This window comes from Pseudonaja textilis, chromosome 2 (genome assembly GCF_049901715.1).
Source record: "Pseudonaja textilis isolate UNSWEBS1 chromosome 2, rPseTex1.2, whole genome shotgun sequence".
Classification (NCBI taxonomy): Eukaryota; Metazoa; Chordata; class Lepidosauria; order Squamata; family Elapidae; genus Pseudonaja; species Pseudonaja textilis.
Genome location: NC_141991.1, coordinates 16,251,052 through 16,264,559, shown reverse-complemented (window position 1 = coordinate 16,264,559; position 13,508 = coordinate 16,251,052). Strand labels below are relative to the sequence as shown.

General features: G+C 38.5%; 1 protein-coding gene across 2 annotated transcripts; it reads right to left on the bottom strand.

The window, feature by feature from the left end:
• Positions 1–2,770: 2,770 nt before the first annotated feature.
• On the bottom strand, positions 2,771–10,858 carry LOC113451360 (vomeronasal type-2 receptor 26-like). Of its 2 annotated transcripts, XM_087923338.1 has the most exons (3): positions 10,726–10,858; positions 5,085–5,211; positions 2,771–3,669 (listed from the first exon to the last, which is right to left on the bottom strand). In XM_087923338.1, the coding sequence occupies exons 1-3, from the start codon at positions 10,852–10,854 to the stop codon at positions 2,771–2,773; spliced, it is 1,155 nt and encodes a 384-aa protein (XP_087779464.1). In that variant the 5' UTR covers positions 10,855–10,858. The 2 variants fall into 2 exon arrangements, 1 of the variants encoding a protein (XP_087779464.1); XR_015741557.1 differs by lacking the exons at positions 2,771–3,669; positions 5,085–5,211 and adding an exon at positions 9,406–9,640 and having other exon boundaries at positions 10,726–10,804.
• Positions 10,859–13,508: the final 2,650 nt, after the last annotated feature.

Genomic DNA, 13,508 nt, shown 5'->3' with positions numbered 1-13,508 from the left:
CATATTTCTGTTTGTCCCCACCTGTATGAAATTCAATGTAGAGAAAAGTAAAGTCCTACACTTAGGCAAGAAAAGCCAATAGTACACATACAGACTGGGTGAAACCCAGCTCAATAGCAGTAACTGTAAGAGGTATCTTGGAGTCCTAGTGGACAACCAGCTAAATATGATTCAGCAGTGTGCAGCAGCAGCCAAAAAAGCTAATACAATCCTAAATTGTATTAACAGTGGGATACAATCAAGATCAAGGGAAGTACTAATACCACTCTATAAAGTCTTCATAGGACCACACCTAGAGTACTGCATCCAGTTTTGTTCACCACATTATAAAAAAGATGTTGAGTCTCTAGAAAAAGTACAGAGAAGAGCAACCAAGATGATTAGGGGACTGGAGGCTAAAAGATACAATGAACGGTTGCAGGAACTGGTCTTGGCTAGTCTAATAAAGAGAAGGACCAGGGGACACATGATAGAGGTCTTCCAATATTTGACAGGCTGCCACAGGGAGGAAGGGGTCAAGCTATTTTCTAAAGCCCCTATAGGCCAGACAAGGAGTAATGGCTGGAAACTGAACAAGAAGAGATTTAACCTAGAAATAAGGAGAAACTTTCTGACAGTGAGAACAATCAACCAATGGATTGCCCTTGGAAGTTGTGGGAGCGCCATCACTTGAGACTTTCAAAAAGAGATTGGACTGCCATTTGCCAGAAATGGTGTAGGGTCTCCCGCTTGGGCAGGGGGTTGGACTAGATGACCTACAAGGTCCCTTCCAAATCTGATTACCTGTTATCTGTACTGTCTGAATTGCCAATTATTGCTCAAATCTTCTTTTTTATCATATTGGTCATTCTGTATTTCTTCCTTTCTTTTTTCCCCATTCTTCTTCCTTTCTATTGCCACATTCAAACTTTATATACCACCCTTATTAATTCCCTTCCTTCTACTCCCTTCCTTATATTTCCCTTATTAACTTCCTTCCCTCTACTCTGCCTATCCTCTGTTTACCTGTCCTTTTAGGCTGAGCTAGTGAAATAATACCTGGATTTTAGAAGTCTCACAAACAGGAAATCCTTTCTTCCTAAATTGTATTCCTTGGATTTCTTTGCTTCCCATTTTAAAGAATAACTAATTCTTCCATCATTCATTGTGGTGATATGCCTTTGTGGCCATCGCATGCCACTACTCTACAATCTTGGGTCGCACTCAAGAAAATTCAAGAACTCAATGATGCAAGTAAAAGATATGAGGCCAGAGAAAATGGCTTAATTCCTCCCCAAGCAGAATCTCTTGTAATTCGCATATATAAACCATCATGGATAATCTCTGAAACTTTTTTTAAATGGATACCATTTAGCTCTGTGGAAATTAAATTGTTTCCCATAATCCAAGGTTTGAAATTAATTTACTTAGAAAGTAATCTGAATATATGCTTTCAAAAGAAGTATTGAAAATAACTGAACTTTAACTGTCGTTTGGGTTCAGGGGAAGACTTGGGAGTTACTTTTTGTTGACTTTCTGTCAGGATTTTCTTCGGAAGATTGGAAGTAATTTGCTAATGCTATCTTACTAGGACTGGTCCAAAGTCACCCAGTTGGTTTCGGCCCAAGGCAGGAGTAGAAATCAAGTTTCTTGGTTTCTAGCCTGGTACCATTTACCACTATACCATTTCACCAAATTGGCTCTGAAGCCAAGCTTATTTTCATGGCTGCCGTTCTGCTAAGCAACACAGTGCAAGCTGATAGCCTGACATGAGAAACAGGGAGGAGAGGGCAGTGAGGGAGGGGAATGGAGGGAGGAAACCAGGAGGCATAGAATCTAAGCTGAACACCATCCGAGTGGTGAGAAGCACCAGCCGATTCAAGGTCATACACCAAAGAATGCAGAGCTGGTGAGCATGTGAAGACAGGGACCGTTTTCTAAATAATTTGTAAACACCTAATTGTACAGTGACTGATAACCAGGGGGCTGGCTGAGGACAAGGGAAAGTTAGCTGTATCCTTTCCTCATGAAAATCTCTGATCCAGCTTTGCCTTTTCTGCATACTTTTGGCTAATTATGGGACAAGAGTCTTTTTTTTCCTAATGGACCAAGTGGGACAGTTGACTTGTGTGCCATTGTAAATCAAGTTTATTGAGATTTGGCTGTTAAAGAGATCTTTTATTGTTACTACAGAGTTTCATTCTCAAAATGAACTAATCAATATGTAAAAGACAGCACTTCCTATTATCTTTAATTCAAAATATAAAGTATTGAGATTAAATTATTCACAGCAACACATATTGTATTCAAACCAATCTATATCATCTCCAGAAAAAAGAGGGAGGGGGTTAAATAAATTGTAAAAAGATCCAGAAACAAATAACTAAGTAAAAGTTATAATTGTGCAACTACAGCTATTCAAAATCTATATGAAATAGAAAAAGATACCAAAACCAGATCATCATTAGCAATAGATTGTCATCTCATCTAAAAATTATTTTGAGCAAAAATGTTTTATAATTCTGAAATATGTTTCAGAAAATATATTACTATTAGTGATTATTTGTGATTCAGGAAACAAAACTATAATAAAATAAATTAATGATTTAAAAGAAATTTGTCCTCTTATATATCACTTCCATTTGACACAGATTAAAAGCTCACACTGGAGAAACAATTGTTAAAAAAACATAAACATGTTTTTTATTACTTCTATGCCATCTTATTTTATATTACAGTACATTGTTAAAAAAAAATCCAAACAAAAATAAGAACAAAATCAAGAGCCCTCCTAGTTTTTCATCATCAGATGCTCCTTCACATTCATATCCGGTCTCAGTATAATGATGTAGCATTTGGGAATAAAGATGCAGCCCAATAAGCCCAGGCTGGAGGCCAGGATGGAGAAGATCTGCACAGCCACCATGTATTTCCCTTTGGTGCTCAGGTAAGTGGGGACAAAAGAGATCCAAACACTGCAGAAAACCAACATGCTGAAAGTGATCATCTTGGCTTCATTAAAGGTCTCAGGCAGCTTTCGAGCTAGGAAAGCCACCAAGAAGCAAATAGCAGCCAGAAAGCTCATGTAGCCTAGGGCAATGTAGAACAAGATGACTGAGCCTTCATTGCACTGCAGCAGGATCTGTCCTGGTTGGGAATATAGGTCAGAATCAGGGAATGGAGGAGAGATTCCCAGCCATAACAGACAGATGCCCACCTGAACACCAGAGCAGGAGAAGATAATGATGTTGGCCAGAGTTTTCCCCAGCCATTTTCTCATTCTGCTTCCTGGCTTTGTAGCCACAAATGCTACCACCACCATGACAGTCTTAGCCAGCAAGGAAGACATGGCAATTGAGAAAACTATGCTGAAAGTGATTTGTCGAAGAAGGCAGGTCACTTTTTTAGGTCGACCAATGAATAGAAAGGGGGTCAAAAAGGAAAGCAAGAGGACAATCAAGAGTATGTAGGTGAGGTCTCGATTATTGGCTTTGACAATGGGAGTTTCTCGGTATTTAATGAAGATTCCCAGAATAAAAGCAGTGATTATGGATAAGGTAGTGGCAAAGAGACTCGGGAGGAGACCAAGTGTTTCTTCATAGGATAGGAAAGTTATAACTTTGGGGACACAGTGATCTTGTTTCTTATTAGAATGCTGATCATCTGGACATTTTTTGCAGTGGGCTGCATCTGAAAAACACAAACAACTTAGGGCATTCTGCAATTTTGTAGTGTGATATGACTAGAAGACTAAAGAGTTATTCATTATCATAATGCCTGCTTTTTCCCCGAAAGGTTTGACTGATTATTAATCACTGTAAAAATCTGATTCCCATTTTTAGGAATGCCCATACATATTTGGCTGACCAATGAATAGAAGGAAAGGCAAGAAGCAAAGCAATAGAGAGACTCTGAAAATATATATAAAATTCCAGTTGTTCGCTTTGACTATGGAAGTTTCACGGTATTTAATGAAAATGTGTAGAATAAAGCCAGTAGTTAGGGACAAAAATCAAGGTAGAAATAGCCAGGATGAAATCTAAGGTTTCTTCATAAGACAAAACTTTATAGTCTTTGGATCACACTAATCTCAGTTTTCACTGGAATGATGTGTTAGAATTTGTTGCAGAAATCACTTCCAGAAAGCACACACAGATAACTGATTCAGTAGGATTCATTAACTTCTTTATATATATATAACACATAAGTAAATGTACAGTACCGATGTACGTTCTTCCAATGTGGTAGTAGTTACAGGCAAAACACAAATAGAGGAGAGAACAGTTTCAGTTTTCATTCAGAGTTGCAGACTAGACCAGACTTGTTTGCAGCTTCAGAGCTCAGAGCCACGCCCAGGCTCCTTCCAGTCTCAGCTCCCAAACAGCCCTCATTGGCTGACTTATTGGCTATACCCATACATTGGCTGACCTTGTTACCATGTCCTATTCCATCCAGTCCCCAATGGCTGACCTGTTGCTCTGTCTATCCCAGTTCATGAATATTCTGACATGATGGTCATTTGGACACTTTTTACAATGAGCTGCATGCAAAACACAGAAACAACTTTTTGCTCAATTAACACCTATCTTGTATTCATAAGCATCCACATGTACTGTATGTGTCCAACAATCTCACCCATATTCTAATGTTTGCCCCTCCAGTGAGGCCCAAATAATCATTTTGTTCAAAATTCTGGATAACCTCAGGAATCCTGTGGAACACCTTCATATTTATCATGTTGAGGTCAACTTTTATACTATAATTAATTATTACTATAATTAATTAATTAACTACAATATAACTATAAGCTGCCTGGAATGACCTTTGATCATGAATTGGGCAGCATATGAAATTAATAAACAAATAACTATGTGATCTTGTTATTAAATTCATTCCAGTTAACTTTGCAAGAAATAGTCATTGTTACCTTTATAAGATTTTCCTAGTTTGCATTTAGCCCCAGAAAAATCTGAGTGACTTTATTCTCCAGATTTCTCTTCACTGTGGTCCATTACAATCCATTGTTCTCTTAAAGTCTTCCATTAAGAACAGAAGTAATTGCTTAGCTGGATCCTCAAGCGCTGTTTTGCTTTAGAGTAACTTACCTTCTTGCATGGAAATTGTTCCTTCTATACACTGGGAACAGTCATAGCAGCAGATGGGTGCTCCCTCTCTTATGAGCTTGGTGTATCCTGGGTGACAACTTTCAGTACATCTAGACAAAGGGGACGTCTAAACATAAAGGTCAAAAGCAAATTAGGAGTTATTTTTATGAATGGCAATTAATCACAGAATGGGTTTCTACCATCCTGGTATTCAGCTGGTTCTGACCGGTTCTGGCATACCAGTAGGAAAAATTTTGACTGGTTCAGAGAACTGGCAAATGCCACCTCTGGCTGGCCCCACCCACTGACCCCCACTCTTACCTCTCCTATATTCTGTTGTTTATTAGCTCAGCTGATTCACATAGAGTGGATTGCCATGCCTCAGCTGAGCACAGCACAGTACAGTGAGCACTCTGAACCAGTAGGATTTTTTTTTTGAAATCCACCACTGGTTTCCACCCTGGACTAAACTAATCATATAATCTCTTAATATAATCAATGCTTTTTACACAGTTTGTGTTTGTTTAATTTGAACAAGGCTTGGGTCAGAACAATAGCAGGATTTGGGATAGAGCAAAGAGAAGCTATATTTCAGCTCATTCATGACTTCTTAATCCAAACTGGTAAAGAACCTATACTTGGCAAATATCCTGATTATATACACCAGTCAGGTCCGGATCATAAAAATCAAGAATATGTTTCAAGGTTGCTTTCCAACTTTAAAAAGTTGGAAAGCGAAAATATTATTTTCAGAAGCTTCTTCAGAACAAAAGAAGTTCCTTGCATGAGAAACAAAATATTTTCAAAGAAAAAAAAAACAAGAAAGTCAAATTGCCTTTTGGGAAAGCACCTTTGGGACAACCATGACCTGGATGACTGAGAATCTTCATAGATATTATTCATTTTCAACCTCATACTCCTTTTCTCAAGCAACCCTAGAAATAGTTTAGTTCTAGTTCTTGTTTTAGCTCTACTTCTAGATATAGATCTATAGCTCTAGATATCGATGGCATGCATTATTAGTTAAATAATAAAACAAAAAACAATCAATTATAGGTACCATGTTAAATGATATTGGCCATATAATGGCACTTTGATCAATGGAGACCTTGACTTTTGAGGAGGCCTCACTTTCTGTACTTCCAATTTTCACCCCAGAATTAGATTTATTGGGAAACACAGCTCACTGTATGATGTCAAAGCCAGCATCTGGAGTTCCATCTTTGTCCAAGTAACCTCCATCCACAGAAAAATTTGAAAGCTGGAAGTTTTTCAGGAATGGGTGAAGCTGTAAATGTATGGAAAATCAGACCTGTAACTTATATATTCCACTTTGAACCTTGATCTGTTTTCTTTGTGACTATTATTATGGGTTAGGACTGATCTGAATAATTCTTCTTCAACTCAGTGCTTCTGTCAGGAAAGAGACTTGGGATTTTAAGGGAAGTTTTTCTCCTTTCTTCCACAAGGAAAGCAAGATCTTGTTTAGATGTGTCTTGTGTGATATTTGAATGAATCACTATTTGTCACTGAACATTTTAGTGTCCATGAGAACTTGATCTCTCAGAAGAATAAATCTGATAGTATAAATATTTTGTCCAAGCAATGTTCTCATGTAAGATCATTTAATTTTTGAGGTTATACTTTAATGTCTTTGAATCTCCACTATCTCTATCTCACACATCAAATGAAATCAGTGAAACTGACATAGTATGATGATTCTTGCTACCTGAAACTGTTGCTGATCCTATGCTCATTTCCTTGAGCCAATGAGCAGAGTCCTGAGATGATGGACAAAACTTTGCATCCAAACCCACTCCATTCCTGTTCAATACTATCACTGGAGGAAGATTTTCTTTCTACCTGGTGACATGTAGAAGAAGAAGGACATCAAAGCTGGAGGAATTTACCAGCCCCTTTGCTCATTATGCTTTTAGTGGCAAAATCAAGATTGCATAAAATAGAATAACCAAGTTTGAAGGGACTTTGGAGGTCTTCTAGTCCAACCCCCTGCTTAAGTTGGAAACCCTATACCACTTCAGACAAATGGTTATCAAATCTCTTCTTAAAAACTTCCATTGTTGGAGCATTCACAACCTCTGGAGCAGTGGTGGGATTCAATGTTTTTTACTACCGGTTCTGTGGGCATGGCAGTGGAAGGATACTGTAAAATACTGTAAAATCTCCAGTCAGAGGTGGGATTTGCTGGTTCTCCGAACTACTCAAAATTTCTGCTACCGGTTCTCCACAACTGGTCAGAACCTGCTGAATACCACCTCTGCTCTAGAGGCAAGTTTTTTCTCTGATTAATTCTAACTGTCAGGAAATTTCTCTTTAGTTCTAGGTTGCTTCTCTTCTTGATTAGTTTCCATTGCTTCTTGTCCTATCCTCAGGTGCTTGACTCCCTATTCTTTGTGGAAGCCCTTGAGATATTGGAACAACTACTATTATGTCTCCCCTAATCCTTCTTTTCATCAAAATAGACATACCCAGTTCCAGCAACCATTCTTTATATGTTTTAGCCTCCAGTCCCCTGATCATCTTTGTTGCTTTTCTATGCACTCTTTCTAGAGCCTCAACATCTTTTTTACATCATGGCAACTAAAACTGGATGCAGTATTCCAAGTGTGCCTTACGAAGGCATTATAAAATGGTATTATTAACACTTCCCATGATCTTGATTCTATCCCTCTGTTTATGCAGCCTAGTATCATTGGGAGTATCATCGGGAGTATCATCGGGAGTATCATCGGGAGTATCATTGGGAGTATCATTGGGAGTACATCAGGTCAGAGGCAGGCTAGGGATTATCAATTGGTGCAGAAATTTCATGTGAAACATTTTTCGTCAAGGATGATGGAGGTAGGCCCTTTTCTTGGGTACTGCCACATTTCATTGTTTTATCAAACCAACAGAGAGAAAGACATGAGAAAAAGAAGAAGGTCTGCAGAAGTAACAGAGCTTGCATACAACTAAACATTTCAGTATTTGATTTAAAAAGAAGAGAGGAGAGAAGAAGGAAGTTGGGATCTGATCCTAAATTGGTGATGGAGGGTTCTATATGTTCCTGGAATATAGGAGGCTTGATCGCATTGCTGGATTTGTTCTCATATCTAGCCCTACAGATCAACAGTTTATCTGATTTGTTGGTCCCCAAAAGCCTGGAAAGATGCACTGGTTTTATATCATCTGGCTTTCTAAGGCAGGGGTCTCCAACTTTCGCAACTTGAAGACTTCTGGACTTCATTTCCCAGAATTCCTCACCCACCAAAGCAAAGCTGGCTGAGGAATTCTGGGAGTTGAAGTACAGAAGTCTTAAAGTTGCCAAGGTTAGAGACCCCTGTTCCAAGGAATTCTTCAGGAGGAAAAACTATGTTTAGTCCAGAACTCAAAAAGACAACTATATTTTGGGACTGGAGACTAGAAAAGATGAAGGTTGCATGATCCAGGGAATCACTTTCACCCCAACAGATTGCTGCCTCATCTATCTGATGCTTATTTAATCTAAAAATGGGGGGAAATCTTCCTTTCTGTAGAGTTACCCATCCCTGTTATCACTACATTGAACCCACACAAATGGCTCTTGATGGGAAACAGTTGAATTCCCTCCTCTCAATATGCCTCCACATCTCATAGAACAAACACCAGAGATGGGAAAGTCTTCTTCAGAACACTTGTCCTCCCCAGCCCTGCTGACCTCCAGTGGAGCACTGAGAAATTGAAGGGGGACCATCAGTGAAAAGAAGATGAAGTCCTACCTGCCATGGCTGTATCATCTGGGGTCCAAGTTGCCTCCTCTTCTGGCCCAGTTGGGAGGTATGGGCAGCATTGAGGACCCAGGACACTGCCTGAATTGCAGTGGGAATACTATAGGCATCCTGGGACAAGATTTTTGCGATAATATCAGCAGATGTAATTTCCCAGGTCTCTTTTATTGTGCATCGTTTCCAAACCTTCCTTGACAGCTCAGAGCTTGAATAGGAACATTGAAATGTTGACTGTGCTATGATCTCAAAAGCAAATAAGTCAGAAGGAGCAGGATTGTATGAGGTTCCTGTCTTTGTCTTAATTACGAATGATAAAAAAGCATGCTTGTGGTGGAGATCAACGATCCTGTATAGCAATGTCACACTAAGATCTGACAAGGCTGTTACAATCCACACTTTCCCAATGACTAATTTTTCTCTCCTGTCCATGATTCTGATTATTAACCCCAGTGATGTTACAGTTTTCAAGTCCAATTGAGAAACAATTGCATTTACGTTACTCTTTCTCAAGTATAAAAGCAGGTCTTTTTCCTTTTCAAAATTGAGCACCGGGATGCTTTCTGAGAAGGCAACGCAAACTCCTTTCTTGAGGGCTGCAGGCACAAATGTCTTTCTGAACTTTTCCCCATTTTCATTGTCTGGTGCAAGGAGGCAGATCCAGGTCCATTGGAAATGGAGGAGTAGCTTGACAATCACCAAGTGAGGAGGTTCTTGTCTTGGACCCAACCGGTAAGAGAAAGGAAAATGATACTTATGCTCAGAAGCATGACTGATGATCCCATAGTTGATCTAAAATGAAATAGAAAAGCTGAGTGATTCTTTTGCTACTAGAGATAATATTCAATTGCCAGAAACATTCCAGAAAATAATACCAGCTCAAAATTTGAGTTCTTCTTGCTGGTCTTTTTCCAGCCTCTCTTGTCTCTGATCAAGTCATCGTAGTTTTTTCCAAGAAAATAGGTGATTAAACATAAGTTTTACCCCTTTGAAGGAGTAAAGAGAAGGGAAACAAAATTTTAACATTGTGCATTTATTCTTCCTTCATTATTTCTTTTGCAGGTTGATCCTGATCATTCTTTCCAGTCCACCAGAATGCACATCTTTAACTTTGTGTAGCAATCTGTCTCTAATCTGCATTTTTTTTTCACCCCCTGACTTTTTAATTCACCAAGTATCCTTTTTCAAACTTCATATTTGCTTGTCTTCCGGAGCACTCTATGGTGTAATTTCTTTTGTTCTTTTCCAAGCAGCTTTCAAATTCCTTTCCCTTACATCCACGTTCCATTCCTTTTGCTATTGTTTCAAAACTGCTTCACACAAAGATGCCAAGTAAATGAAAAGAAAAATGTAAAAACATTATGAAAAGAAAATTCTTACAAGGCTTTTGACCTTTTCGATGGAATTAGCAGCGATGGCTATATTGACTGCTTTAATTAAAGAAAATAACACAGCAAACTTCATTTCCTTTTTGAAACCACTTCTTGAGGTGGAAAAAAATGAAACTTTGGGTTTTGCTAATTAGATAGATTTGTTGTTATAGAAATGGCTAATATATATTACTGGGTAAAAGTAATTGTTAGAGTTATTCTCTTATTCTACTGTGCTAAAAAGAATCAGAAGACAATGCTTTTCTTTCTTTTTACCTTTTTACCCTACACTTTCCTCTTCCCTTCCCCCTTGCTTTCCCATTATTTTCTTTTTGTCGTTGTATTTTACATTGTGATAAACTAATAAAAAATTAAATGGCAAAAGTCTTTTCATCTTTAATATCTGGCCTTTGATTCTAAATTTATTCAGTGATCTCCACCAAGATCTATTTCTGGACACCTTCGGAAAAAGTTGCAAAGCGAACATAGCTTCAATTATATCCATACCTGTGGGATCTTGTAGGTCCCCAACATAGCTGCAACATAATTAAAGAGCTCAGAATCTGTCTCTTCCAGAACAGCCAACACACTTTTTTGCCTTCCACACCTGTAGTTTGGGACAGTCTGTTGCCCCATGGAGAGCAAATCTATCATGGCTTCATGGGTTATTCTTTCATTGAAATAATTCTCATATATGTTGTAGCTCAGGGTGATGTTGGGTAACAGCCTCGGATTCTGATTGATTTCACGAATAGTAAAGAGGAAGGACAAGATATATGAGAATCTTACCGTGTCCATACTGCAACATAAGAGATATCAGTGGATTGTCAGAAAATACGACTTCAGCAAAAGAGTATTCAATGCCTGGAACTCACTACCTGACTGCTGTTACATCCTCAAACCCCGCAAACTTTAACCTCAATCTGTCTACCATGGACCTCACTTCATTCCTAAGAGGTCTGTAAAGGGGTGTGCATAAGCACACCAGCATGCCTACCATCCCTGTCCTACTGTTCCCATTGATTCGTACTCATTTATAATGTATATACGTATACCTGTTTATACTTATATGTTTATATGTTATGTTCATACTTATACTTGTTTTCTCATACATGCTTGACAAACAAACAAATAAATAAAAATAAAATAACAGTAGAGTCCCCTTGACATCAATGGGGCTTCTTCTCACAACAAATATTGTAAGAGGAAGAAATGTTTTTTACATCAAGCAAAATTATCCTCACAGAAAGAAGCTTTGAGTGAGGGAGACAACATGAAAAAGAATTCCTTCAGCAAAATGAGCATATTCATATTAAGTCAAAGGAAAAATATCCAAGTAGACAGATTTCTTAGTAAATACTGTTTATCTGTGATTCAAACTAATGTTTGTATAACCAACCAACTATTCAATTAGTCCCTTTTTCAGGGATAGATAGCTGGAGGAATCAACATTCCGAAGAGGCTTGTATTTGTTATTTTATTTCTTGTTTACAGACTTAAATATTCAAACTGATTGGGGTTGAGTATAAATAAAACAAGTCAAATGTACCAAAATGCTTTGTTGCACAATAGTGCTGCTTTATTGCTCTATAACTGTCAGCTCTAGAGCTCCAGAGGCTTTTTCTGCACATTATTCTACTTTTATGACAAAATGCTCTTTCCTTGGTAAGCACATACATTCAGCTCAGCGGTGTTCTCTTCCAAATTTGTTGTTTTTAACTGTTCATTTAATTTAAATAAAATTAATTTAACTAGGAAATTCAAAGATTTGCAGAGGGGGGTAGAAAAGAAGGAAGGAAGGAAGGAAGGAAGGAAGGAAGGAAGGAAGGAAGGAAGGAAGGAAGGAAGGAGAGAGAGAGATGATAGATGATAGAAAATGATAGATAATGATAAATGATAGGTGGAAAAAAATTATAGATGATTGAGATAGAATTAAATGAGATAGAGACAGAGACATAGAGGGCAGGAGAGAGGGAGGGAGATGGAGAGAGAGGGGTTGGGATTGGGATTGGGATTGGGATTGGGATTCTACCAGTTCGCACCTATTCGCTAGAACCAGTTGTAAGCATTCTAAGCAGTTTGGAGAACTGGTTGTTAGAAGAAATTACTGGCCTAACCCTGTAAGGAAGGCAGGAAGGAAACATTCTGGTGTTGCTTACCGAAACTGCCTCTCCGTTAACCCTTATTACATTCTTGGCAGGACTAGACTTCCTGTCTCTGGAACTTCTCTGGAGTTTTTTTTTCCCCTCCTTTGCTGGTACTTTTCTTGTGTGGAGGGACCATTCAAAGTTACAATGGCACTGAAAAAAGTGACTTATGACCATTTTGCACACTTACAACTGTTGCAGCATCCCCACAGTCATGAGAGGCCAGGCAAGGAGATGCGTGCCTCGATGTGAGTGATATTGAGTTGACCACACCCAGTCAGTAACATGAGCACCAAGCCATGTCCACCCAGTCACATGACCACCAAGCCATGCCCACCAACTAAGCCATGCCCACAGAACGGGTTGTTAAAAAAATTGAATCCCACCTCTGGAGTGAGAGATATTATACAGCAAAATATATCAGAGAGAGCATTGCAGGGAATGAATAGAAATCTGGGTGAGCAAGTTCATAAGTTTGTCTTTTGCCAAACACTGTTTCCACCCTGATAGTCATTTTGTGGACAGACATGACACCACCTATTCAGCAATTATTTAATGAGAATACTGCCAAAGCTGTGTGTGTTGATGCTGGCTCTCAAACTGCTTAAAAGGAACCTGTAAAGTTTGGCCTTTTAAAGTCCATTGTGTGATACCAATGCTTTGTTCCTCCTGCTAAGGATACTATTTCTCTTTCAAACCATTCCAATTAAATTAGATAAAAAGTTCTTTAATGAATTAAACAAAATTACCATGAAATTTATTTGGTCAGGAAAAAAAGTGAGAATAAAATTAAGCTCACTACAAGATAATAGATGCAGAGGTAGATTTGGTCTCTCCACCTGGGAAATGTACTATAAAGCAGCAGTCTTAACATGGATTAAAGAATGGGCCAATCTGAGAAACAAAAGAATCTTAACCCTAGAAGGGCATGGCTTAGAGGCGGAGTGGCATGCCTTCATGTAGAACCCTGGAAATAAGAGATATACACACTTTAATAGGCATGTAATTCAAAGCTCATTATTGAAAGTGTGGAAAGATATTAAACATAAACATTTTATGCAGATTCCAGGGTGGGTATCCATCATGGAGGCATTGATCCACCCCAATGCCTTAGAAACCGGAAGAAAGATTAGATATTATGAT